General features: G+C 39.0%; 2 protein-coding genes across 10 annotated transcripts in view; one reads left to right on the forward strand and one right to left on the reverse strand.

Moving 5' to 3' along the window:
- The first annotated feature begins 1,879 nt into the window (after positions 1-1,879).
- On the forward strand, positions 1,880-4,326 carry nudt19 (nudix (nucleoside diphosphate linked moiety X)-type motif 19). The gene is made up of 3 exons (XM_026267653.1): positions 1,880-2,851; positions 3,142-3,349; positions 3,436-4,326. Exons 1-3 carry the CDS (start codon positions 2,084-2,086, stop codon positions 3,666-3,668), a joined length of 1,209 nt encoding a protein of 402 aa, XP_026123438.1. The 5' UTR covers positions 1,880-2,083; the 3' UTR covers positions 3,669-4,326.
- LOC113106078 (CUGBP Elav-like family member 1) overlaps positions 4,281-26,035 on the reverse strand; it is a 32,302-nt gene continuing 10,547 nt past the window's right edge. Inside the window, exons 3-16 of one of the 9 annotated variants that reach the window (XM_026267645.1) lie at positions 19,980-20,102; positions 16,263-16,450; positions 15,881-15,963; positions 15,579-15,627; positions 14,945-15,079; positions 14,038-14,117; positions 13,370-13,531; positions 12,235-12,304; positions 11,880-12,050; positions 11,315-11,431; positions 10,579-10,767; positions 9,432-9,575; positions 9,122-9,293; positions 4,281-6,094 (exon numbers count right to left, since the gene is read on the reverse strand). In XM_026267645.1, coding sequence (XP_026123430.1) covers positions 9,166-9,293; positions 9,432-9,575; positions 10,579-10,767; positions 11,315-11,431; positions 11,880-12,050; positions 12,235-12,304; positions 13,370-13,531; positions 14,038-14,117; positions 14,945-15,079; positions 15,579-15,627; positions 15,881-15,963; positions 16,263-16,450; positions 19,980-20,083 — 1,620 coding nt within the window. In that variant the 5' untranslated portion in view covers positions 20,084-20,102 and the 3' untranslated portion in view covers positions 4,281-6,094; positions 9,122-9,165. Of the gene's footprint in view, positions 9,294-9,431; positions 9,576-10,578; positions 10,768-11,314; positions 11,432-11,879; positions 12,051-12,234; positions 12,305-13,369; positions 13,532-14,037; positions 14,118-14,944; positions 15,080-15,578; positions 15,628-15,880; positions 15,964-16,262; positions 16,451-18,705; positions 19,188-19,979; positions 20,103-26,035 lie in introns of those variants that run through there. The other 8 variants (XM_026267649.1, XM_026267646.1, XM_026267648.1 and 5 more) reach the window with 8 other exon arrangements.

Raw genomic sequence — 26,035 nt, forward strand, 5'->3', positions numbered from 1 at the left:
ATACATTTTCGCATATTTCTCGCGCTAATCGAAACATTACATGACCGCTCATTTACCGCACAAGCCCGAGCCCGGCACGATTAGTTCGATTGGCAATGGGATTCTTCACACTGCCTGAACATGTGCAATTGTGCTTTTGAAGACAACTGACCACGCGCACCTGTCCGCGCGGTTGTCTGCTCAGACTCGGTACACACTCTCCGATGGCGATGTTTACATCAAGCCTGCATAGCGGTCCATAGCGGACTCGAGGACGCAGAAAGTATAAGAGGCTTTAAGATGCACTCTGTAAGACGCGAACGGGAGCAAGAACTGACGCACATTGCAGAAAATGGAACCACTGCTTTAAACTGAATGAATGAATGATAGGTTCGTTGGTAACATCGCACAAGGCACATAAGAGGGTGACATCTAGTGGAGGAGATTTGTAATTAGATTAATGCTAAGCTTACATTCAATGTATGCGGAAATAAATACGGAAAAAAAATCGATTCATGGCCTTTGAGAATCGATTTTGAATCGACCACATTTTAAAAAACGATTAATCGAAAAATCTATTTTTTACCCAGCCCTATTAAATAGTCGGAGATTCCTTGTGGTTTGTGTAAAAAGGTTGGAGATGGAGACAGAAAGCTTTATACTGTGCGTGTGTTCTTTGCGTAATGGATGTGGAGAACTGTTCAATAAACAAATTGCTTAAATAGTCAGAGATTATTTCCTTGTGGTGTGCGTAAAAAGATTTTGGAGTTAATAGAGTTGCATGTGACATAAACGTGCAGTGACTCAAGCCAGCTGACCAAATCGATTGCATTGTTTTAGCGTTATTGTGAAGTTTGATTAATATTATATTTTGTTGTAATATTATTTGTTGTATCTAAATGAGTTGCATGTATGTATAGGCTATCTGAAATTGTAATGAAAGTAATTATTTCGTTTTTTTCGATTATTAAACTATTATTTAAACTATTATTTCTGATTCTGATTCTGCTTCAGATTAATAGCGCATTGCGCAAATCTGAGAACTGATGTCTGTGTGTTTCAGACCCTGGCTGGCTGTGCACTGAAGTGTATATGACAATAAAGTAGTAAATCTCAATGTATATATTTTTAAAATGTATTTTAAATAGGCCTATAGGCTCATAGGTTTTTTGTAAAAAAAAAACAAAAAAAAAACAAATTCACAGCACCCCCTGTTCAAAATTACTTCCCGCGGCCCTGGTCCAGTGCGACTTATATATGTTTTTTTTCCTCGTAATGACGTATTTTTGCAAAGACCTATTTTTGATTCATTCATTCAAAATTTGGCAAATTCTGTGCCATTCCGCACAGCACACAGCATGCAAAACAGCTATGGCAGCCCCTACTGATAATATTGCCTATGGATGCAGTGTTTAGGAAAGTGGTACATGTTGAAAAATAGATTTTATGACTATGTAACGTTGCAATAAAATTTATAATCTAGCTACAATTCCTTGCGCTCAGGAAGTTTGACGTGACTTGCCTGGAATAGTACAAAGTCGTTAGTCTTGGTTTGAAATAGTGACTTACGGGCTCAAAAACCTGCCTGGAATGCAGCATTAGTTCCAGTGGAAGCCTATGGGAGTTGCACAACTGCTAGTTATAACCATGACTCCAATTCGAATTTCCATATTTTAATGATATTCTAATGCGCCCCTTTGTGACATCACAAAAACCCGGAAACAACGCTGTAGTCCAAACAAGCTGTTCCTTGTGGTTCTTGAAAAGGGATTTAAAAAATAAATAAATAAATATCTCCCTTTGGGGTGGATTTTGAAATTCTTTATCTGAACTTTTTTTGTCCAAACATACCCACTACACACTGACTAAAATTTAAAAAAAAGTGAAAAAGCATAATAGGACCCTTTAAGAATGTGGCAAAGTTATGAAAATCAAGCGTTCATCCCTTGCCATAGATGGCGCCTATCACCAAATACAGACTAAATGCACTGTTATTTTCTCTGTGCTGTCCATCAAGTTATGTCATGATTAGTTAGTTGACCGAAGTCTAAAGCTGCCGGGATAGGGCACTGGAGTAAGTGTGAGCATGTGAGCGAGGGCCAGGATGAACACTACGCTGAAACACTGGAGAGAGTCGGCGACGGTGATCCTGGCGGCCGGCCTGAGACACGCTCAGAGCTCGGACTCTCTTAAAACAGGTCTGGAGAAAGTCTCTGACACAGCGCACAGATCCGCCTTTGATTATCAAGTGCTGCTGCTGAAACGGAGCAGCAGCAGCGGCTTCATGCCCAGTGTCTATGTGTTTCCCGGGGGGCTGGTGGACTCGTCTGACTTCTCCAGCGAGTGGCAGGAGATCTTTCAATCCTTCACGAAAGCGCCCAACTACGGCATCGGAGTCGTGAAGCAGACTCCGGAAACCAGGCCACCCATTTTCGGCACTGACAGAGCGCAGCTGGGGTCCCCGATCCCCGGAGACGTGGCTTTCAGGATATGTGCGGTGAGGGAGACGTTTGAGGAGTCCGGTGTGCTCCTAGTGGTTCCCAAACACGAGGAAAGTGGCATTCGCGTGCGCACAAATGATGATCGGGACAGTGACCCCCAGCCAGCCCTCACCACACTGAGCGGACTGTGGGACAGAGACGTGCTGTCCAAGTGGAGGTCTCTGGTTATTGGTGACTCGGCGAATTTTATTAAGATGTGCAAGGAGCTGCAGTGTCTGCCCAATATCTGGGCTCTACACGAGTGGGGCAACTGGCTGACCCCCATAGGCATGCAGGACAAACAGAGGCGCTACGACACGGCCTTCTACATCTGCTGTCTGCGCGACACGCCTCACACGCTTCACGACGAGAAGGAAATAGTTCATTTCAAGGTGCGTTTTGAACTGTAATTTGCATTCGCAACCAATTTGTATCCAGCTGGCGAAATAATTTGGACTTTTCTGTTGACGAAGTGCTGCTTATTTCTTGGAGCTCATTAATATTCATGAGGCTAGCGCTCATTCGCTAGCTATAGCAGCGCCCACTTGACGCAAGTGGCAAAACCTCATTATTATTCATTCAAATGTATGTTTTTTAATAGTAGCTTTTAAGTCATTCAGTCTCATGCTAACTACTACCAATTATGCTTAACTTTTGGTAAATACACTGCCTCGTTTCTTAGTGGTCGAGTCCCTCTGAGGCGCTGCACAGCTACAAATCAAAGGAGCTCTTGCTCGCTCCTCCTCAGGTCTACGAGCTTGGACGGATGTGCCATTGTCCATCTCTTACAGATCTCCATCGCTTTGCCTGGCAGAGGTCTTTGGAGGGTTGCGAACAGTGGCTGCCTCTTCACCTCGTGGCGCCTGACTGCTTTGCAAGCATTTTACCAGGTAATTATGTCAGGTCATAAATTAATAGACATTTCTGCTAATTACCGCCTGTTTATCAAACCGAATTTCCCTTCATTAATACACAGGGGACGCTCTGTACCCGGAAAAAGTGGACCCTTCTGGAAAGAGCGGCGGCGTGATAAAGACTGAGAAAAGTCTTGAAGAGTTCCTGCAGGACAGTGCAAACCTGCACCGTTTTGTCGGTCAGGATCCATATTCAGTAACTGTCCAAATAAACATCACACCCAAGTATAACCACCTGTCCCCTCTCTGTGGTAAAGATGTGGACAACCCCTCCAAAAACCATAGTAAACTCTGACACTTACCTGCCAAACAGTTGCAGGACTAATGGACATCAAAGGTTTTTTATTTTTAATCAGCTCATTTTTACTTACTGATAAGGCACTTTAGCTCTTCAGTGTAGTTCAACATATGGCCTCCCGAACTTCTGTCATATACAAATCATAAACGGTGACTACATTGTTGATGTGACAACTGCTGGTACCATGATTAAAAAAAAAAACCTTCTGAAGTGCATAAAAAAGACTAATGTGTAAAGTTTGTATTGTCACAGTTCTTCATTAATGTAATAATTCAGATGAGGCAGTAAAGGGTATGACACTTTCAGTTGCTTTCATTTGTTGAAAGTGCTCAACTTTAAGCTTTTTGAGTTTGCTGAATACAGGACTGTGTACAAAAATTGCATTTATCGGATTGGTTTATGGCTAGCATATATAACCAACCAATAACAACAAATCTGGCTGTAGCAGCAGCTGTTGCAATTTTTTGTAGTACTGGCTAAGATAAATGATTTAAATCTAAGTGAAGTACAATGAGTAGTAAATCAAGTGTTTTAATTAAAACTGAAGCATGATGTGCATTTCTGCCATCTTTAAATTCAGATAAAAAAATAATTCAGACAATGTGTGAATGTTTTCAAAACGGTTTAATCATACATAAACTAAAGATAAACTACCAGATGACAGCTTCATGGGTGTCCATTTTGCTATATTTCTGTAGACAGTAGCATGAAATCCTTAACCAACCTTATACAGCACATTTATTTCAGACATTTAATAAATTCTGCACTCTCTACACTTCCAATGACAACCACACAACTTAAACGACAAAACAACTAAAAAACATCTTAATTCAGTTAAAGGCTGTTTTGTGGAGTTGATTTTTGTTTGCATTTTGGTTACTTTGTACAGGTTGACGTTTGGTCATGGTGTTATGGTCTACATGCTTCTACTTACTGGGATCTACATTATGAAACGACTGAAGTAGAAAAGGCAAATTCTGTACAAATCTCAAATGTTAAATACAATCACTCTCTGTACCAGTAATGACAAACATCCCACAGGAAAGTTTCTCAGAGTACATTTAAACTCACAAAACAGCAGCTTAAAATCTAGAAAACAACCACCTCAACCCCCAAATTATACAGCTTAAAAAAAAAAAAATCCAAATGTAGCTCTTCATTTGTGGAGATATGCCTTTAAACTAAAGGCTAAGAGGGCAAAGCTGCAGTTGAGCTCTACCAATCAGTCCAGACCTTCACAACTTATACAGATGTCAGAATGGGAAAGGAAAAATAAAAATGCTTGCAAGCTTTGTAAAACAGACTAACTTTAGGTTGTAACATTTTCATTAACTGAACAACATCAAGAAGAGCATGTGTTTTAGCTGTTGTAGGCACAATTTATCTCAAAGGACTCATTTGAAACCCACTTCAATTTTTAGAACAATACATTGTTAAAATTCATTTTAACCCATAACCTGAACACACACTTAAACCATCAAAATGAGACCACGTCATTGCAGCAGTAAAGATTACATACTATAAATGTAACCAATAGCAACATGCACAACTTTTGGCACCACTTTATTTATCTTGACTTTTTGAAACAGAACTAGATCACATTTTGCTGAGGATTCCAGTGCACTTACAAAAAAAGAAAAAAAGAAAAAACATGCATGCTTAAGATTTATCTGTGACAAGAAAATACCACTCTGCTCATTCTATGCTTTGACTAATCCTGATTTTCACACAATAAGGAAATAAAAAAAAACATGAGCCTGTGTTGGCTTGACACACAAAGAAGAAAAAGGCAATTCAAGTGTCTATTGTAATGTCACTCTGTTAATAGAAACTCCCAAAATTACATCATGCCAACTAACCGAACACAAATGTACAAAGTTTATTCTCGATTTCATCAAAATGTGACAAAAACATCCTCTAAAAGGTTTAGAACTAACAAGTGAGAGAAAGAGGGAAACACACCCACACTCGAACACACAAAAGTGATTCTATAAAACTGAATGGCTGCTTTGAGAAGAACAACAAAAATCAAAAAGGAGTACAATTAGAAGCGCTAGGAAGACTGCTGGAAAATTATTTAAAAAACAAATCGATAAACAACGAAATCTGAAAAAAAAAAAGAAAAAAAAAGCTTCTGCAAAAATCTAGTGGTTATGTTTTTATGTTCTAGAAAAATAGACTCTTTGCTCAGAACAATTTTCATGAAACTTTTTACAATTTAAGCAGTCTTTCTAACGCTCCCTATTGGCAGCGCAAATGAACGTCACACGAAGAAACAAACAAAAGTAACCAATAAGCGTCAAAAGTTAACAAAGGTCAGGGTGAAATTTCAAGCGCCAGAGAAGCGAAGAGGATAACGGACTGGACGATGAACTTTTGACGTCACATCGACATGCTAGGCAAACGATGACAAACGGGCACATCTAGAACAAAAACAAAACAAAACAAATAAACCTAGGTTAAAGCACAACGGAAAAAGGAGAGGGGATGAAAAAGAAAATCATGAATAATTATGTTTGCATGAGGAGGGGTCTTTCAAAGGTGCACACATCTAAACACAAAACATTGAATGCAACACAGGAAATGATGAAGAAAAGTGGGAAGAAAGAGGGAGAGATAAGCACCGTGCCAATAGTGAACAAGGGAAATAACATTAAACATCAACAACAACACAGAGACAACACAACCTGCCTACTACAGCCACGACAACATTTCAAATATTTCTCACAACCGCATTTTGATTTTAGACCAAGGGAAAGAGAGAGAAACAAAAAGAAAAATTGTGCTTCAATGTTTCAGCTCTTTCAGCGCAAGTCCTTTTATTTTGTGCTTCAATTTTGAATTGTGAGGGACTGTGGAATAATGCATATTTGGAGCTGCTCATATTGGTTCTCATTCACAAAACACCCGTCATGGGAAACACAAATGGATACAATTTAGCTACATTGAACTGTGTAGGACAACAACATGATGGGACAGAGAATCATCATTAAACGCATACAGAAATTTAAGACTCAATGTGTTTGGCACATTCGTGAAACGACCCTGCACTTGTGAGCTGTTTTAAGGCGCACAAATCCACAGAACTTTGCACAAATGCTAGGCAATCTGCTCCGGATAAAAAAAGGAACAAAACTAAGAAGAAAAAAAAATCTGCCTAAGAAACAAAAATCCCTGCCTAGAACAAGTTCACAAGAATCTTTGGATTGTTCAAAATGGTGATTTGTGTAGCACTCCCATTTTTCTACTTAATGGTTTTGTAATGCATGTAAATAATGTGTTTATTTGAACAGAGGCACAGATCAGGAAGTGGACATTTTCTGCACTAGCATCTAAGTGCTTCAAGAGGGGCTTCCCCACCTGGGTTCAGTCTAAAGTTTCTCTAACGTATGAAACAAACTGATACTGAGAGGTGTTTCCGCACTCGTTGAAAATGGATCATGAGGTTAACAAGAATTGGCTTCTTTGCAATAAATCTGCGAAAATAAAAAGCACTTAATAAATACAAGTGTGTCGAACAACGACGACAATAGTGAGGTAAATGTCAAAACAATAAAAGAAAATAGTCTCAAATATACAATTTTCACTAATTTCCACTCCGAGCTCAAGTTTTGTTGTGAGAGAATTAAACATGGACTTCTGATAACAACATTTCAGCATTCGTCTCTACACATGGAAATGATGTACTTAGTTTAGAGATATTACACGAAGTATAAACTATAGACTGAACGCTGGATTTGCTTCAAATTAAAAAAAATTATTTTGGATTTAAACGCCACTACAACTAGTGAAAAGGGCCACACATCCGTTGTTTAAACCATCAGTGAATATATCCACAAAACTTCACATTAGGATTCTACAAAAACACTGCTGAATCTGTTGAGTTGATTTTTTTTTTTGCTTTAATTCAGATAAATTATTTAGGCAATATTATAAAACCTCTATAAAAATAGAAAAGGCATAATAGTTAAGTAATTTACACTATCTGGATAACGTTTTCTTCTCGGTTGCCATAAAAACGATCTTACCTCATGACCCTGCTGGATTGGCATTAACATTTGATTAGGATTTGAACACTTATTTACTGCCATGATCAACCGAAGCTAGAAATACAAACTAGAACAGGTTTGCAGGACGAGTCTCCATACACCAGGGTACAAGAGACCACCTGCAAACACAGAGATAAAATACTTACTGAACACTAGGAAATTTCAGTTCAAATGATTCGGACAACTAAGCGGCAGCGATTGTAAACTTCCTTCCTTTCTTTTCTTGGCAGTATCGTCTCTCACTCTTCTCCAGAATGCAAATATTGCTAAAAGCTTCAACGCCAAGCTCCTCAATTGAGGCGTATTATAATGTATCAAATGACCATCAAAATAAAAAGTGTTGTAGATTGTGTCTTGGAAAAAGAATCGATACAAATGCCATTTTAAAACCATGTGTGCTACCACCATGTGGTTCTTCAGCAAAAAAAGGGTTAGGTTTTGTTTGAGGCTTTAAGAAAGGATTCGTGAATTGAAATGAAGCACTCGGTCACTTATTTCATACATATTGTTTAGAAATGTTCACATACCAGGCGAGCAGAAAATGGGCGAGAAGTGTTGGTCTGACAGAATGGGGAGAATGTCCTGAGAGTAAAGTGTAGCATCTCCTGCAAACTAGCAATACTTAATGATTAACCATCATCTATGAACCAACATGGGATATAATACCCTTGCTTAGTGTTTGTCTTTTTAGAAATGTAAAAATAAAATCAGAAAACACTGTTTTTAGCTGAGCACATAAAACAGACTTTGAAGCAATGTTACATCACCCTTATTGTAAAGACAGATACATTAAAAATAAATAAATAAATTAGTGAAATAAATACATGAATGAAATAAAAAGGCATCCATGAAAACGGAGTGCAGCCTGACCTTTCAGAGGCTCAAAACAATATTCAGGTGATTGATTGATTATCTTATGCACCGATGCAGCAAGCCTCCTTCGTTTTCTAGAAAGGCAGCATTGTAGGAGGCATCAGCATTACACTGTCTGAATGTACTACAAGAGTCTAGTGTAAACACAGGAGGACATCTACAGGGGCCAGACCGTGGTGATCAACAGTCTAAGGGACTGAAAGCAGTCACACAGGCTGGCTTTCATTGTGCAACATCATTTGACGCAAGATTTTTTACACAGCAAACTTGTAATATGGCACCAAAATAAAAATAAAGACTCAAGGGAAAATAAAAGATCAACAAAACAATTAGATATAGAAATGTGGAAAACAAAAATGAACTCTTTACTCCTTGGAACAAATTCTTAATTTGCATGTTGTCTTTGTTTTGAAGGTTAAGAGAGAAGATATGTAGGAAAGGCCAGAGAAGTAAAAGAAGGATTAGGAAAGGCGGCTGTTAAGGGTGGGTGGGGGCATTCTTAACTTTCCAACTTCACACTCCACTTACCAGAAAAACATTTTCAAACCAAGTCCATTTGAGAGTAAAATCACTCAGTATGGCTTGCTGTCATTTTTGGATCGTTTAAGTTGCACCTTCAGCCGCTTCATCCCAATCTGAAAACCGTTCATTGACTGAATGGCCGCCTGGGACGAAACTGGATTGTCGTAACTAACAAAGCCTGACACAAAACAAAACAAAAGAGCCAGACTCTAGTTACTCACTGCACAGAACACGCATCTAAAGCTTGCTTCGGATTTCAGAATTCTGAAATCAACACAAAACATGCACAATGTTTCTGGAACGGGGCTCAACTCACCAAAACACTTGCTAAGGTTGGTCTGTTTGTCAATAAAGACCTTGGCAGAGATAACATTGCCAAAAGGCATAAACATCTGCAGCAAATCCTGATCACCAAACTCTTGTGGCAGATGGTAGATGAACAAGTTTGCTCCTTCGGGGCCTTTAGAAAGACAGAGAGAAAACAGACAGAAACAAAGAAAGCTTTTGACTCTTAAAGCTTAGAGCGACCTTTTGATTTTCAATGAAGCCTCAACACTTCTCTTTGCCTAGTTAAAAGAACATTCTGTGCTAAATACCATGTAAGCATGCTGCTGATCACCACAGAAAATAATAAAGACATCCCTGAGTTGATAAAAACTGTCATATTGGAGGTTTGTAGTTTGTTAAACCATTTAAACTGAATTAATTAAAAACATGTTTATTGGCTGATTTGTAAAGTTCTGAAGGTCTGGTTAAACATTACCGACAAATTACTGTGGGCAAGTTTTGCTACAGACTTGAAATCATATCTGCAACTGTACATACAGATACATACACATGCACATAAAAAAAAAAAACTTTCTGAACTTTTATTCAGCAATTAAATCAGCAATTGATCAAACGTGAAAGAAACAACATTTATAATATAATTTATAATTTAGAAAATTAGCTTTAGAGCATTTTTTATATCAACAAAGATGAATGAAATCACATATCCTGGTTTCCACAAAAATAGAAACCCTTTGTTTTCAACACTGATAATGGCAAATGTTAAAGTAGCAGCATAAAAGCATCTTCCGGCAGGCTTGAAGTTGTTTTTTTTTTTTTTACATCACTGAATGCTCATTGAATTCATTGGCAGAGAGCTGCTGGTGTGGATCTCCGTTTACTTTTAAACAAACCAAAATGTAGAAAATGGGCATTGTGGACAGTGATGATTCTCTCTTACCCGCGCTCTGATTGGGACTTGCTGTTGCAGCATATTTAAAACAAGAATGAATCCTTAAGATGGTGATCACAAAAGCCACATCTATACACACACACACTGAAAAGCATCATGGGCCAACACATGCCCTAAGAACTCACCCTTCTAGCATAAACTAGCAGTTTTACTTTACACACAGACTGGCATTCTCCCAACCTTAAAAGCTACTCAAAGCTCAACAGATCTTTCATGTGCTCACCTTCCTTCTGGCTGCCAGCGGCACTAACGTTCTGCTGGGACAGTAAACTCTGACTGTAGAGGCTGGGCAGGGCGGCAGCGGCATATTGCTGGATCCCAGAATAGGCTGCTTGAGTCAGAGCCTCCATAGCACTGCCCGAGCCGTTCGAGAGACCTCCGCTGCCCAGACCACCATTCAGAGCAGCCATGCCTGCACACACAGAAACACAGCTCAGCATTCAGACACACACAGCTACTGATCGATACAGAGAAACCACATTCAGAGACAAGAGACGGAGTAGAAACAGAAACGAGGAAAAGAAAGTGGTCAGTGCTTAGAATTTGATGCAACTGGGGTCCAAAACCTACATTTAGAGGCATTTCAAAATATATAAAATCACATCATACTGGAACAGTAATGAAAAAAATATATATATATAATTAAGTATTTAAATGCAACAGCATGTCGACTTGTGACCTTTTTTGGTAATGTGCCTTGGCTGACCACTTGTGTTCACATCACCTGAGATGGAAATACCAATGGATATATAGGCTAATTATGCAATCTTTTAATAATCTTGATTTTATTCATTGGTGAAAATGCCAATAGATTTTCATCAGTTTTTTTCATTCAAAGCAAGTTTCTCATTTCCATTGGTAAAACATTGTCAACGAAATGAACACTGGTGTAAACAAGATATTAAGATACCATCTGACCTCATACATAAAAGAAAAAAAAAAAGCTCTCTTTTTCTTACTTGCTAGGGAGCTCATGTTGAGACCTGCTCCAGCGCTCGCAGCAAGAGACTGAAGAGCACCTAAAGACGCCATGGGGTTCACTGAAGAACTAGTACTGGAGGTGGGAGAGGAACCCGCTGTGTAGAGGAGAGAAAACAAGAACCAGCTCTGACACATTACTAAGCCAGTGTCAGAGATCAAATCACAAAAGACTTCTTTTTGAAGCAACCGATGGGAAATATCAAGACTAAGGGCACGTAGAATGATGCATGAGCAGCAAAAACATTTTACAATAAGGTTCCATTTGTTAAAGGATTAATTCACTTCCAAATTTAAACATTCATTTTTTGACTAAAAGAAAAACATGAACATCTCAGATGACATTTAAAAAAAATGCATGGTGCAGCCTCAATAATTGCTATTTGGTTAAAAAAAGAAAAGTAGTTGTTAACGGTCATGATACCGAATGCATTAACTATAGCCAAAGTATTGAACAAGTAACATTTGTTATTGACCAAAAACCTTACAAAGAGACAGATAAGGAGCAAAGGTAAGAACAGGAGGAGATTAAAAAGCGGGACCAACCCTTGTAGGCGTCCCAGGCAGATTGAGCGGGCTGTCCGGAGGGCGTACCTGAGCTGGTGAGGACGCTGAGAGGGGAGCTGGAGGTGGTCAGAGCACTGCTACCTGTGGGGGGGGCCTGCGTAGCACTTGCTGCTGCCGCCAATGCAGCCAGATTCTGCATGGCATTCAGACCTGCCACAGATAGCAGACCGCCCACATCAAAACTGCACCATTATCGCCAACACTCACATGCACAGCCTCCTTTCATTGCCCTCAACTGATTTTATAGACATGCAATATAACAGGTTTACAAGTGGCTAACTAACAGCAGACCGTGCTCTCTAACTGGTCTGAGCAGAGGACATCAGACTCTTACCTGACATTGGATGGAGATTGTTGAGTGCATTTCCAGAGGACGCAGACTGTTGTAGAAGCTGCAAATAAAGCTAGACATTACATCAAAACAGAGAACAGAGAGAGTCAGGACTGCATCCAGGACTGTGATGGAGAGGAGAGGAGAAGAGAGGAAAAGAAGAGGAGGTGGAGGCACAAGTAACAAGGCAACAAGGAGGGCAACAAGGCACAATAAAGACAAGCAGGAGCACATGTTGAGACAGAAACAAAGAGAATATATAAAAAAATAGGAGGGGACTGAGGAGAATTAGAAGGGAGAAAGATGATAGAAATAGTTTTCACAGCACACCCATGGAGCAGCACTAACACAATCAAACAGGGCTACACATCTATGTCGACCTACATGAGAAGTTGTTTTAGGAGTAGCCAATCATTAGCAATCAGGAAGGATTTTGAGAAGCCAAATTAAATGCAGCTAAATGATGGCCAAACACAGACCTGTAGCCCATGTGCTCAAACACAGCAGAACAACACAGCAACATTTTGAAGGCGAATTAGACTGATTAAAAGGCTCTGTTGGAATCTAAATAATATGCAAAAAATAATGCATTACAGTCTGAAAAAATATATAATAATCGTGTGCGATTATAACATAGTAGATGGCAGTATTGAATACTGGTTTTAACCATCATGAAACAGGAAAAAAAGATGAAGTCACGTAGCTACTGATGCTGCACTAATCATGATGGAGGAGATTACAGGCAAAAGTATACGGTTACATTTAAAAACTCTCTTCAGCTCCCTAAATTCAAGTTTTAAATGAGATTCATTGGCCAAGAGAGAGAAAACGCAAATAATGCTTATGAATTTGACTGAAAGCACGGTTTGTTTTTAAAAAAAAATTGCTACAGATATCACAATAATAATGTTACTGTGAATTCTTTTGGCCATGAAAATCATAGTGTAATTCTACTATGGTGACAGTCCTAAATGGAGCAAACACCAGCCCTCGTGTACTAAACACAAATGCTTTCATTCTGCAAGTGCTTTACACCGTTTATGTAATGGAGTTTAAATGTTTTAAACGGTCCTCAATATAGTCAAGGTTTCTACATGCACAGACCTCAGATGCACCAGGATCTGTCCTGTGTACTCACTGCAAGATACTGTGGCCCTAGTGAGTTGAGTCCAGTAAGATTTCCCCACATGGAGGCAGCATTGAGCTGTTGCATCTGTTGCTGCAGCTGTTGGGTCATACGTTTCTGTTCTTTATCCTTCTGCGTGTCTGCAAACTTTACCACAATGGGAGAAGAACAGCCCTGCGGGACACATGCAAACAGAAATTAAAATCCAGCACAGAATTTTATTAAAAAAAAATAAATGTAAGCAGCCAAGAAAATATCAAACTTATACTTTTAATCAATTGAATGCATCCTTACAGAATAAGCAACATTTATAAATAAAGCTTTTAGTTTCATGCTGTAATTGTAAACATTCCATTTAAAGAATCCTGATAAAAAAAGGTCATTACTGTTTCCAAAATTAAGCAGCACTGTTTTCTCAATATACACACACACACACACACGTGTATGTATATATGTGTGTGTGTGTATATATGTATGAGTGTATATATTGAGAAAATAGTGCTGAAAGAAAGAAAAAGAAAGAAAGACTATTTTTGAATGGTAGTGTAACTTCTATACAATCCAAAAAAGAAACTGTACTTGCTGTATACTATGCATTAAGGCATAGACATTTATCATCTCTTAAGCACAGATATATGAAGTGTAAATGCAGAAATGGTATGTGTGAACGTGTGTTTTACCTCCATGGTCTGTGACTGGTGCATGGATTTGATGGCAGACTGGGCCATCTGTCTCGCTGTGAATGTAATGAAGGCACAGCCTGCGGACAGAGTTGACAAGTATGACAGATCATCACAAAAGGATACCAACCTCTGTGATTAAACCATAACAGCGTAAACTAGAAATACTAATGAACTACCACACAGAAACACAACCTCAAATCAAAACATGGTTTAGGCCCGGTCTCTCTGGAAAGTGAACCGGTTTGAGAGCTGCTGAGTCAATATGGGTCATGTCTATCACTAAAGCAGTTCCCATGGTGATGGACAGCAACTTCACTCAAGCCAATTCTAAAATAAATAGCGTGGGCCTCAATGTGCCTTATGTTCCCTTGGTTACACTTTGGTTAACTTAAAATCACAGTGACTGTTCACCGCAGGTGAACAACAGCTAGAAACAAGGAGAATAACATTCCCAAATTAATCATTAAAGTGACCGTGCATATATTATCAATTTGCTGCAAGCAGTCATGGTTATATAACATCTGATATCAGTTGCCATGTTGTGTCTGGGATAAATGAAGTCATTTTCATTTGGGCCGATGGGAGCCAACGGAGTCTAATTTTTCTCTGATGGGTTGTGCCTGCAACTATTAGTAACGCAAAGCACTGCCTCCGCGAAATAACTTAAATGAGAGTGAGCAGAGTGGCTGGTGAAGATGTACTTCATGTGTATTAGTGCGATACTAGTGCCCTGAGGGGAAAAACTAGAAGCTGCTAAAGATAAATTCATTCTTGTATGTGCTACAAGTCAAAACATTCCAAGTACTGCCTCCATTCCCGTATGTGTGTGTATGGTATCCCATCATGTGTGTGTAATTAGCTTTGGATGGCGGCAGTGATGAGATGCATGTGTCTGAGTTCTCACCACGACTCAGTCCGTCAGGGCCTCGCAGTATGCGGCACTCCTCAATTTGGCCGTATGGAGAAAACATGAGCCTTATGTCATTCTCATTGCACTTCTTTGAAATCATTCCAATAAACAGTTTTCTGTCTTCTATCGCTGAAATACAAGAAAAGCAGACAGTAAAGGATTTTGACAGTCAACTGTGGAAATTTCAGCACAGCGATACTCTAATGTTCAAAGGTTTGGGGGTCTAGAAGAGGCTGTTTTTTATTTATTTATCAAAAATACAGAAAAATAGAAATATTGTGAAATTACAATTTACATTTTCTATTTTTATATATTTAAAATAATACTGTGATGATAACGCTGAATTTTCAGCATCATTATTTCAGTCTTCAGTGTCAAATGATTCTGCAGAAATCAGTCTGATATGCTAGCCGGGCTCCAGAAATATTTATCATCAATGATGAAAACATTTTTTGATTTTTGCGGAAACCGTTATTTGAAATGAAAATCTCTTGCAACGTTATCAGTTTACTGTATCTTAGCTTTTTCTCTCTTAAAAAAATTAATAAAAGTGGAGCCTAAATTCTGGAACATTAGCATACATGAACGAGGGACTGTCATAATACTGTTGTACATTCAAGTCACTCACCATTGTTTTTCTCACTGTCTGCAGGCTTCATCTGTATGGGATGATGCATCTGTACAGAGAGGAAAAAAAAAAAAAACTTGACTTAACACTGACATTTCCAGCCTCCATGAGAAATCTGAAAAGCTTTAACAGCTCCACTGGGTGTACTGAAAAAGCTTTTATAAAAGCATGTCAATACGTGTGGAGATTCGATGCATTAAATGGTAGAAGGCCTGCTTATCTGACAACACGCATGAGGATTAATGTATTATTGATAATATATATATATATATATTTAAAAAAAAGGTAGATCCTTTTCTCACCCCTGGAAGAATCTTCATGTTGTGAAGGGCATTTTGTGCTTCTAATGCAGATTTACGGCTGTAATATGTGACAAAACAACAACCTGCAAATGCAATAAATGGTCTGTGAACCAAGTCCAAGATGACATTTCCACTGAGACCAATTTCTAGAACTCCATTCCAAATCCTAGTGAGCAGAACTTTAAGAAATCGTTGGCACGTTTCTAATGTAAGGAGCGTTCCAAAAATCAGGCTACTTAATTAGGCTGCCATCTGAGACAACTTGTTTTTATGCAGCTCTGCGTGTGTGTGTGTGTGCTCACTAGGTTTTGGAACAGACTATAAGTTATAAGAGTGACTGGCAGAAAATCTCTCAATCTGCAGTGTACTGACTGTCAAGTACCTTTACTCTGTGGGGGGTTCTGACTCCTGTCCCGAAGAACATTGATTTCATAAACTGCACCATAGGGTTCAAACAGCTCACGCAGCTGATCCTCTGACCACGTCCGGGGGATCTGACCCACAAACATCTTTATAGCATCAATGTCGGGCTGGTCTGGGTGGTCCAGAGACCCATTCATCTTCTTGGTTCTACAAAAAAATATATACATACATGCCTGTTTAATGAGTCTTAAGGACATGACCCTCAATGTCTCCAGTCTCTCTGACAGATAAAACCTAAACACAGCAAATAAAGGGATGCACACAGCAATCTCGTATCATTCCCAAGAATGAAAACACTACAATTACAACTAGCTTCATTTACGAACAGTGCTCCGGTGTTAGACTAACAGTATATTGCTCACGCTGATTGACTGGATGTTTGGCAGGTTAAAATGATGCAAAATAATCATTTAAACAATTGTGTACATCTTATTTGCCATGAAATATGCAAATGCATAACTAAGCTATCTTCTGTGAATGAGAGACCTCCAATTCATTAGGCATTATAGGTCAATCATTAGAAGAATAGCAGTGCAGTAAACCCTAAACTATCTGCACTACAATCCAGTTATAACAAACAAGAAATTGCAATGTCAAGCAGCATAACAAGCCGTTTTGTATAGTTTAACATAACTGAAAGCCTATGACAATGGAAGCCACACACATTCAATTTACAAACAGCCACATCCACTTTAGTTAAAAAATAAGGTGGATGCTAGTGATTAGAGAAGAAAACAGGGTGCTAAAGCATTCACTGCATTATAAATTCAGCACTATGTGAAGATCGAACAGTAAAATCCCTACTTAAACTTCTATGAATAGTCATGAATGGTTTTCTCAGGTCATACACAAGATTTTCTGAGGTGAGAAATAACAGAAACATTTTTCATGAACTAATAGCTTACTACTAACTGAATTTAAAATTGATGAAACAGAAATAGCAACAGATCTTTTGTTCTGTATCGTGGCATGCAACAGATTATTGAAAAAAAATGTTCATATGATCTATGATGCATTTAGAAAATAGATGGGGTGAGTTTCATTCAAATTTCAATCAATAAACCACAAAAACTAGACAATGAAAAGAGAGGAAAAGGTCAGATAACTAAAAGAATAAAGCAATGACTGTGATGAGAATAAATTAAAAGAACATCTTCACACAGTGCTTCTTGACAAAGTGGAGCATGACATGACAGGGACGTCACTGACAGGCCTGAAGCACTGCTTCATCACTCTCTTTAGCAGCTGCTGCTCAGTGGAGTGACAGACCACTTTAAGATAAACACAGCATTGTGCTGCTGACAAAGAGCAGCATTAGCCAGCAGCTGAAAGCCAGATTAATGGCGTTTATCGATTCGAGGACAGCAGAGCTAATAAAACCTTCTATTCTGTCGATTTTCCAGCAACCATGACTTGTTCAGACAAGCAGATAACACCGATTCTCCAGAAGATCATCTAATCAGGGACAGAGGATAACTGGGTGTTCACCGGGGCGAAACTATTTTAGATTTCATCTAATTCCATTGTGCTTTTTCGTTTCGACTCTTTGAGTCTGAGTCTGTAAAAATGAAAAATAAAACCAAAGTTTTAGGAGGTAATGTAATCTTGTTAAAGTATAACATTTTTGAATGATACCCAGTCCTAAATGATAGTCATCTTTATCCTATAACCCCAAATTAACATGAATACCTCATACATGCTGCCTTCAATATGAAGTCCTCCTTACACAGCAAACAACATATAAACAGGTCAGAGAAGACAATTTTCCATGGCCAATTCAGCCGTTTCTTGCCAAAAATGTTCCCTTTGAGGTTGTAAAACCTCCAAACAAACAACCCTAATATCTTTAATAAAAAAATAAATAAAAACTGAAACACGTTACTGAAGAACCCTAAAATGGCAAAGAATGAACCCTTGCATTTCACATGTAAAGCTATAAATAATATCAGCCACTCAAGATGCTCCAGCAAGAAGTGAAACTAGGGTTACACTTTCCATTTTAGACTAGGCAGCAGAGCAACAATTATGAAATGCTTTATGTAAGGAGACTGTGCTGGTGAATAAAATATGAATGCCAAAACATCCTTCTAGTGGAAAACAACACATTTGCAGAATTATGTTGTAAACATGTACTAGCAGGCTTCTAATGAGCATTAACAGTCATCTCCTGAACGAACCCATTACCACAGAATACTCCCTGACATTAAAAATAGCTACTCTCAGCTCCAAATAAAAAGTAAACAAACCAGTTAATCACTCAAACCACAGATTAATAAAATGTACTATTAAAAACACAGAACATTCCACCCTAATACAGTGACCATCAATCAAAGGAGAATTTAAGGTATTAGTACGTAACCCAAATCAAGTTCTGCCAAGCTAACAGTCAAGTCTGTACTCACACGGAGCTGGAACTCAAACTGCAATGGTCCACCATCATCTCTGGCAGGAAATCCAGCTTAAAGGAGGCCATTTTCTTCAGCACTTCACTAGTCAGTAAGTCTCAAGTGAACACTGACAGAATCCACAAAAACAGACTCTCTCTCACTTAAACAGCCACACAGCGACTATCCGTCAAGTACGCCTCTCAAGTTCAGTCATAAGTGACATGGGAACAGCTGGATCAGAAAGGGAAGCGTACACCTCATAGGGGCTGATCAGACCCCACAAAACTCAAATCGACATGGAGCAGAGAGACAACGATGTGGCTCGGCACTGTGCTGGATGACAAACACAGGCCATAGATCTGGTCACTGGGCTGGGACTGAGGATTAGGATGGGCCCAACAGGCCACTGAAAGCTGCACCCCTGCTCCCACAAAGAAAAGTGCTGATGGAGGGGGACTTTTTTTGTGAGTTTTTCTCTTAGCAAAGCAGAACTGAGTGCAGTGTCAGATTGATGCTGATAAGCGTGAGTGAGCGACAGGAATGAATGGGGACAGGCAGCTCTCTTGTAATCCCTGAGCTGAAGTGCCCCAGGACACAATTGGGTTCCAGCAGCGGGCCCCGGGCTGCACACTACTCCAGCATGGAAGGGTGACGGAAGTGAGGGAGAAACAGGCCGATCGGGGTCATGCGACAAGGGTCGTGTTATAAGCTCGCAGTCAAAGATGATAAACAAAACAAGCCACAGGCAAGCTGAGGTCCACTGTTTGGTTGGTTTAGAGCAAAAACAGCAACAGACTAACAATACACTATAGACAATAGACTACGTAACAAATAACATTCTATCAACACATTAATTACAAAAAATACAAATGAAGTAGTTTATAATAGGCTGGTTCATTAAGAAATAAATGCACATAAATTATATATATATGTGTGTGTGTGTGTGTGTGTGTGTGTGTGTGTGTGTGTGTGCGTGTGCGTGTAAATATATAAAATACCCTTCTAAAAGAGAGAGCTAATATCTCAGCAATTAATACATTTTATTTCTTCCTCCATGGCCTATAAGACATTCAAACAGGCCATGACATCATCGCTAGCCATGCGGTGACATCTGGTGGGCTGCACACTGCAGGTATGGTTACTATTCAGAAAAAGGAGCAATAAAGAAAGAGGAAGTTTCAGCTTCAAAATTAAGCTGCTTGAAAGATGTTTCCCTCTGAGGGAAAACCTGCAGGTGGAGGGAAACCTCATCCCCCGGGTAAAAAGACATGAAGTGTATGTGCTCTTACCCGCCAAGGGCAGGTACTTCCACAGCAGGAAGGGAAAGCTCGCATTGAGGTTGCCCGTGCTGCGCTGTGGTCAGGTAGAGGGCTTCAGCGTCGATGCTATCCATCCAGTGACTTTGTCAAACGCTACAGAAACACACCAAACATTACAGGACACACACATACACACAGGTAAACACATACTGAAAGGGAAAAAGAAAGAACAAGAGAGACGTTTTCTGACAATAGACAGCATGCAAAACTGCATGTCACAAAACTGCATGCACACATAAAACACGTATGTAGGAGAATAAGACGCACTTCCTGGATGATATGAATAGTTATGTATCATCTGGGATGAAGCTGTTCTCACTTTAAAAGGAAATCAGTTTGTAGAAGCTCAAACACAAAAGGTTTCTCATATTGAAAAAATAAATATATATCTAGATATGCAACTATAATTGATACAGTAGTAACATAACATTGGTGTTTAGAGTACTCTCATTCTGTACAACTTATCAAAATATAAATAAGCACATAGGACCATATGGGCCCAAAATAGGATCTCATTAATAAAAGAGATAAAAACAACTTGAGGGAATATTTGGGGCTACATTTTAGTTACTTAAAATAACTTTTTAAAATGTAACCAATGATATAATTATTTAACCTGAGCCATGTTTGTATGCCATAAATGTAAAAATCCCTTATAATAATACAAGTAAGGGAGTTTTAAATGAAGTGACAGAATGACACTTGAAGTGATACGTTTTTAAATACAAACTAGAACATACCCTAATAACACAAACAAAAGGATGTAAAACAGCCAATCCTAAAAACAGCAAAGAGATTTCAATCATTCAATCTTTTGTGTTCGTTCACATCCGAACAAAACAATTTACTAGAATGAACCTGACTTTCCAACAACACATTTGAGTGAGTGTATTGCTGTAGCATCAGAAAAACAACAGCAAATCAGGGAAAAAAATTTCAACGTTAAAATTTCCCCAGAAAATCGACAACATTTCTAAACTACGGCAAGTCTCCCGAAATACAAACTACTACTAGCAGCACCTCAACTTTTGGTTCTAAAGCAACTGTCCAACGCTGCACACGTCAATGATTTATCATCCCTTTGAAACTCATGCCATGCAGCTGTGATGTGTCTTCTGACCTGGGAAGCATAGAGAGAATGCTCCGAGAAGACCGTAGGCCATGCCATGTTTTAATGACTGCTGAGTGACTGTGTGGCTTATTCATGGACTGTCTATGTAAGGCAGTGTTATAGGCCTTTGGGGAGGAGGGTGGAGGGGCAGAGCATATGGTCAGCACAGTTCATCTAACAACAAACTCACTCTCAAACACTGGCACAGACAGACAGCACTGTGGACAAATGGAGTTATACAGAAGCATCTGGAACAACCTAGCAGCTGAGAATACATCACACACACAGCTGACTGAACATAGGTGGACATTTACCAACCACCTATCAGTCAGTCATTATGTGGAACCTCAATCTCATTTCTCTCTGCATGACAACAAAAATATAAACTTTTATTACTACATCCTGATAAGAGCAACATGTTGTGCCAGCAGTTCAGAATGCCAAGGGTCAAAAACTGGCAACCTACTACAGGCGCTAAGGATGGCTCAATACCACAATTTTGGCTTCGGTACGATACCATAATCTAATACCTCGGTATCGATACTAAATCGATACCACAGGTGACTAATAACCAGCCTCAAAAGTTTAATGAATTGAAACAATTTCATTAAAAAAAAAAAAAAAAAAAAAAAAAAAACACAGCTTGAAACTCTGCTGCACCAAATGTACAAACCAAAAGTATAAAACTGTTCACACACACAAAAAAAAAACTACAGACAAGCCAGGGAACACACAGTAGGTTAAATGCATTCCATAAAGTAATATTAACATGCTAAACTAGTATTAGTTTAATTACTGATTGATCTAGGTTAATACATGTTATAATACTGTTAGGTCAGGTTACCAAATGAATGTTTACAAATGTAGCTTAAGTGTAAGGTGTTATTCTAACATTAATATTAGTGATATTCATATTAGTACTATTACTCTCTCTCTTGGCTGATTCCTCTAGGGGTTGCCACAGCGGCAGTAATAGTAATATGACATTTATTTTAGTATCACTAGTACTAAAATTTATATTACTAATCTCTTTATTTATTCAAATTCAATTAATATATTATTGTTTGAAAGTGCAAAAATTATGAGACCTAAACTTCATTTATTGGTTCCAGCGTGTCATGCGAGATTATTTGAGCTTTCCTGTTTACCGTATCTTATAAGTAGGCTATGTGCGCTGATCAGTGTTGTGAATAAAATTAAATTAGTTGAATGATGGACTCACCTGTCGATCTCTGAACTCCTTGAATAAGTCAGGATGAGCTAGAGACAAATGCTTAGAAGCGTTGCCTCCCGTTGAGACACATGATTTCAAACAGCGTTTGCATAGTGGTGCATTCACGTCTGTAGCTTCACCTTTTCAATACCTCTGAAGGCCAAGTAATGCCATATTTCACTCCTACTGCCTTCTTTATTAATTGCGGGCATGTAGAATTAACTTGATCACTTTGATCCAACTTGTTTCTCCGTTTTCAGTTTTTGCCAGATTCAAGTGACTCGGATCTGTTTGGGTAGCACATTGCCGCCTAGCAGTGAACTTCGAAAGGGCAGCGCATCAAATACCGAATTGAGCACAATTATTATATTGTACCATTTAAAAAATATAATTTATACCGGTATTTTTGCAGTACCGGTATACCGCGCATCCATAACAGGCACAGCTCACTTAATGTCCAAAACAAAACGGCAGAAATTAAAACAGCAACAGTTCTATTGGAACTAATATTTTCAAAGCGTAGAAAAGACTTTGTTAAAAAAAAAAAAAAAAAACCCGAGGTCTGGTTCACTTCACTGCCTTGAGAGCATATGATTTCTGTGATACGCAGGGCATTAGATGCCAGAAGCATTTAAAAATACAGCAAGCATCTTTGCCAAGATCCAGAGCAGCTTAGAGGAATCAATGGTAGAAAAATGCATTAACCCTCCATTAATTCTTTTGTCCTGAATAGCACACGCACATACTGGACGTTTCACATGCACCATTTTTACCATGATGTAAAGTTAGTTAAGTATCTGAATAATTACTTATTTATTTGTAATCTTTACATTAAAGCATTCATATCATAAATGCTCCATTTCATTTTGTTGTCTAGTTACACTTGCAGGTTAGTATGTTTATATTGTTTTTATCTCAAATAAAATATCTTTAGTTAAGGCAGAGCACTGTTCTTTAGAGACTTATTCAGGTTTAGAAAGGTGATGAAGAGCACAGGCAGTAAATCTGAAGGGTCTCTATACTGGTGCATTTTTTGCTACACATTTAGAAATATTACCTTTCTCTACACCAGCAAAGTATTATGTGTAGCCTAACTAGACATGGGATGCAGCATTTTATTGTGTTGATTTAATGTTTTACTTACTTGGTTTCATATCCGGAGAGTGAACCAACTTCAGGGTATGGCTAAAAGCAACCTAATGTTAGTGTAATCTACACATTATATCTTTTTAGTCAAGTAGCATATGGATGCAATGTCATAAAATATTTTAACGATGACTGAATTTGTATTTAACATAGGGCTGGGTATTGATTGTGTTTTTAATGATACCGGTGCCATATCGATATTTTTAAAATGGTACCAGTGCCTAAATGGTGCCTGAATCGATACTTTAAAAAACTAAAATAAAAATAAAAAAAACACTATGGACAACATTAAAGACTAAGGAGAAGAACTGGACCGTTGCCCAGTGGTCCAAAGTCCTCTTTTCAGATGAGAGTCCAGTTTCCACAATTGGTGATGATCTGGGGTGCAATGTCATCTGCTGGTGTTGATTCATTGTGTTTTTTGAAAACCAAAGTCACTGTACCCATTTACCAAGAAATAAATTAAATACTTAACACTTAAAGGGGGGGTGAAATGCTCGTTTTCACTCAATATCCTGTTAATCTTGAGTACCTATAGAGTAGTACTGCATCCTTCATAACTCCAAAAAGTCTTTAGTTTTATTATATTCATAAGAGAAAGATAGTCTGTACCGATTTTTCCCGGGAAAACACGACCGACTGGAGGCGTGGCGTGTGGGCAGAGCTTAAGAATCACGAGCGCCAGTAGGCTTTTGCGTTGAGAGCGTTTGGAAGCTGTGACATTACCCAGAGCCGTTGAAAAACATATTTAACGGCTCTGACATTACCTTGAGGAAAAAAACATCATCCAAAATAAACCATGGCTAACAGTCAGATTCAGCCGTTTATTCATGATCCAGAATCAGATCCAGAGGCTGAAACTGAACGAAAGCAGCAGCAGCAACGACTCGCTCCGAGCGGGGCTCGAACCCGGCTCTCCGATGGGAGGCGGACGCACTAACAAGGAGGCAGAGATATTTTAAGCAGTTTTACTCACCGCCTGCGGTTCCAACACACAATCGTGACCCTTTTTCATTGGGATTGCATCATCCTTAAGAAATAAACGATACGCAAATCCATCGTCAAACTGGGCCTTGTTTGTAAAACAAGCATCTTCAAAATGCAGGGAACACAAACACTTGCACAACTCCTTTGATGCTCTGTAAAAATAAACTCCATCCACTGGTCCCTTAATGCTGTTTTTTCTTTGGTAATCTGTGCAGGGTTGTCTTGCCCTGGCAACCAAAGACACACTTCTTTTGTGACATTTCGCGACGCTCTCGCTCTGATCAGTGAATGTCTGTGCTCAGCCTCTCAGTGCTCTGCTATACGGGAGCGCGTGCTCTTCCAGCAGACGTGCCCTCAGGACCCATATAAGGAAATTCCGCTCCATCTAACGTCACACAGAGCCATACTCGAAAAAAACTTTCCGAAACTTGTGACAAAAAAACTTGTTTTTGTTAAATGTGAGCCAAAATAATCTCAATTAAAAGAACCAAAGACTTTAACTACTTCAGTCTGTGTGCATTTAATTTATTTAAAGGTCACATTTTTTGTGGTTTTTGAAGCTTTGATTGTGTTTACAGTGTGCAATATAACATGTGTTCATGTTTCGCTTGTAAAACAAACAAACAAAAAAAACGTATTTTTCACACAATTCACTTATTTGTATACTGCTGTTTTCACTGTCATAAAAACGGGCTAATGACTTCCTTGTTCTATAAAGTCCCTCCTTCAGAAATACATAAGTTCTGATTGTGCCAGCGGTTCCCGTGTTGTGTTTCGACAGCAGCTTAGAGCACGTTGCCCTCCTGGAAACATGATTGGGCTAGTTTTGTGGAGCAAGTGGGCAGATTTTGTTTTGAAAACCTGGCAATCCTGATCTGAACGCACGTGCTGTAGATGTACTTCTAATCACAGGAGCGCCTTTACTGACGAGATGCGCATGAAAATCGCATTCGATATTTTGCACAGCCCTACCATCTAGTTAGTGAAGCTAAACAGCGTTGCCCTTTGTGTAATAAGTTACAGAAACTGTTAAACGCACCAACTTAATAAAATACACTTAGCAGTTGTGGTCCATAAACAATGCCTTCTCCAGACAAAGAGAGAACTTCTTCATCTTTTCAGAATAATCTTTGTGTGAATCCGGCATTAAACTGATTGAGAATGAGGAAGCTGACCTCAGCAAAATGTGCTGCACATAGTTTTACATGTGGATTATAATTTTCGGAAACCAAGTTAAACATAAATTGTAACCATTGATCTCTAAGCACAGCGTACCTGGGAAGCCCAAACAAAGATGATTGGACTCAGAGATGAAAATAACAGCGTTTCAACGACATGGCGACAAACACACTCTACAAACTAGTGATGTGTCGTTCGTGAACGAATCGTTCTTTTTGAACGAATCTTTTAGGTGAACGAATCGTTCTCGTTCACGTAATCCACTGACTCATATTTCTCGTTCAGTGAAGTTCCTCCCTCCACAGCAGCGCGGCGCTATAAGCAGCGCATGCGCAGCTCAGTGAACCGGGTAACAACTGTTTCATCCTGTCAAAGAATTACTCAACCTCG

The sequence above is a fragment of the Carassius auratus genome, chromosome 7 (assembly GCF_003368295.1).
Source record: "Carassius auratus strain Wakin chromosome 7, ASM336829v1, whole genome shotgun sequence".
Lineage (NCBI taxonomy): Eukaryota > Metazoa > Chordata > Actinopteri > Cypriniformes > Cyprinidae > Carassius > Carassius auratus.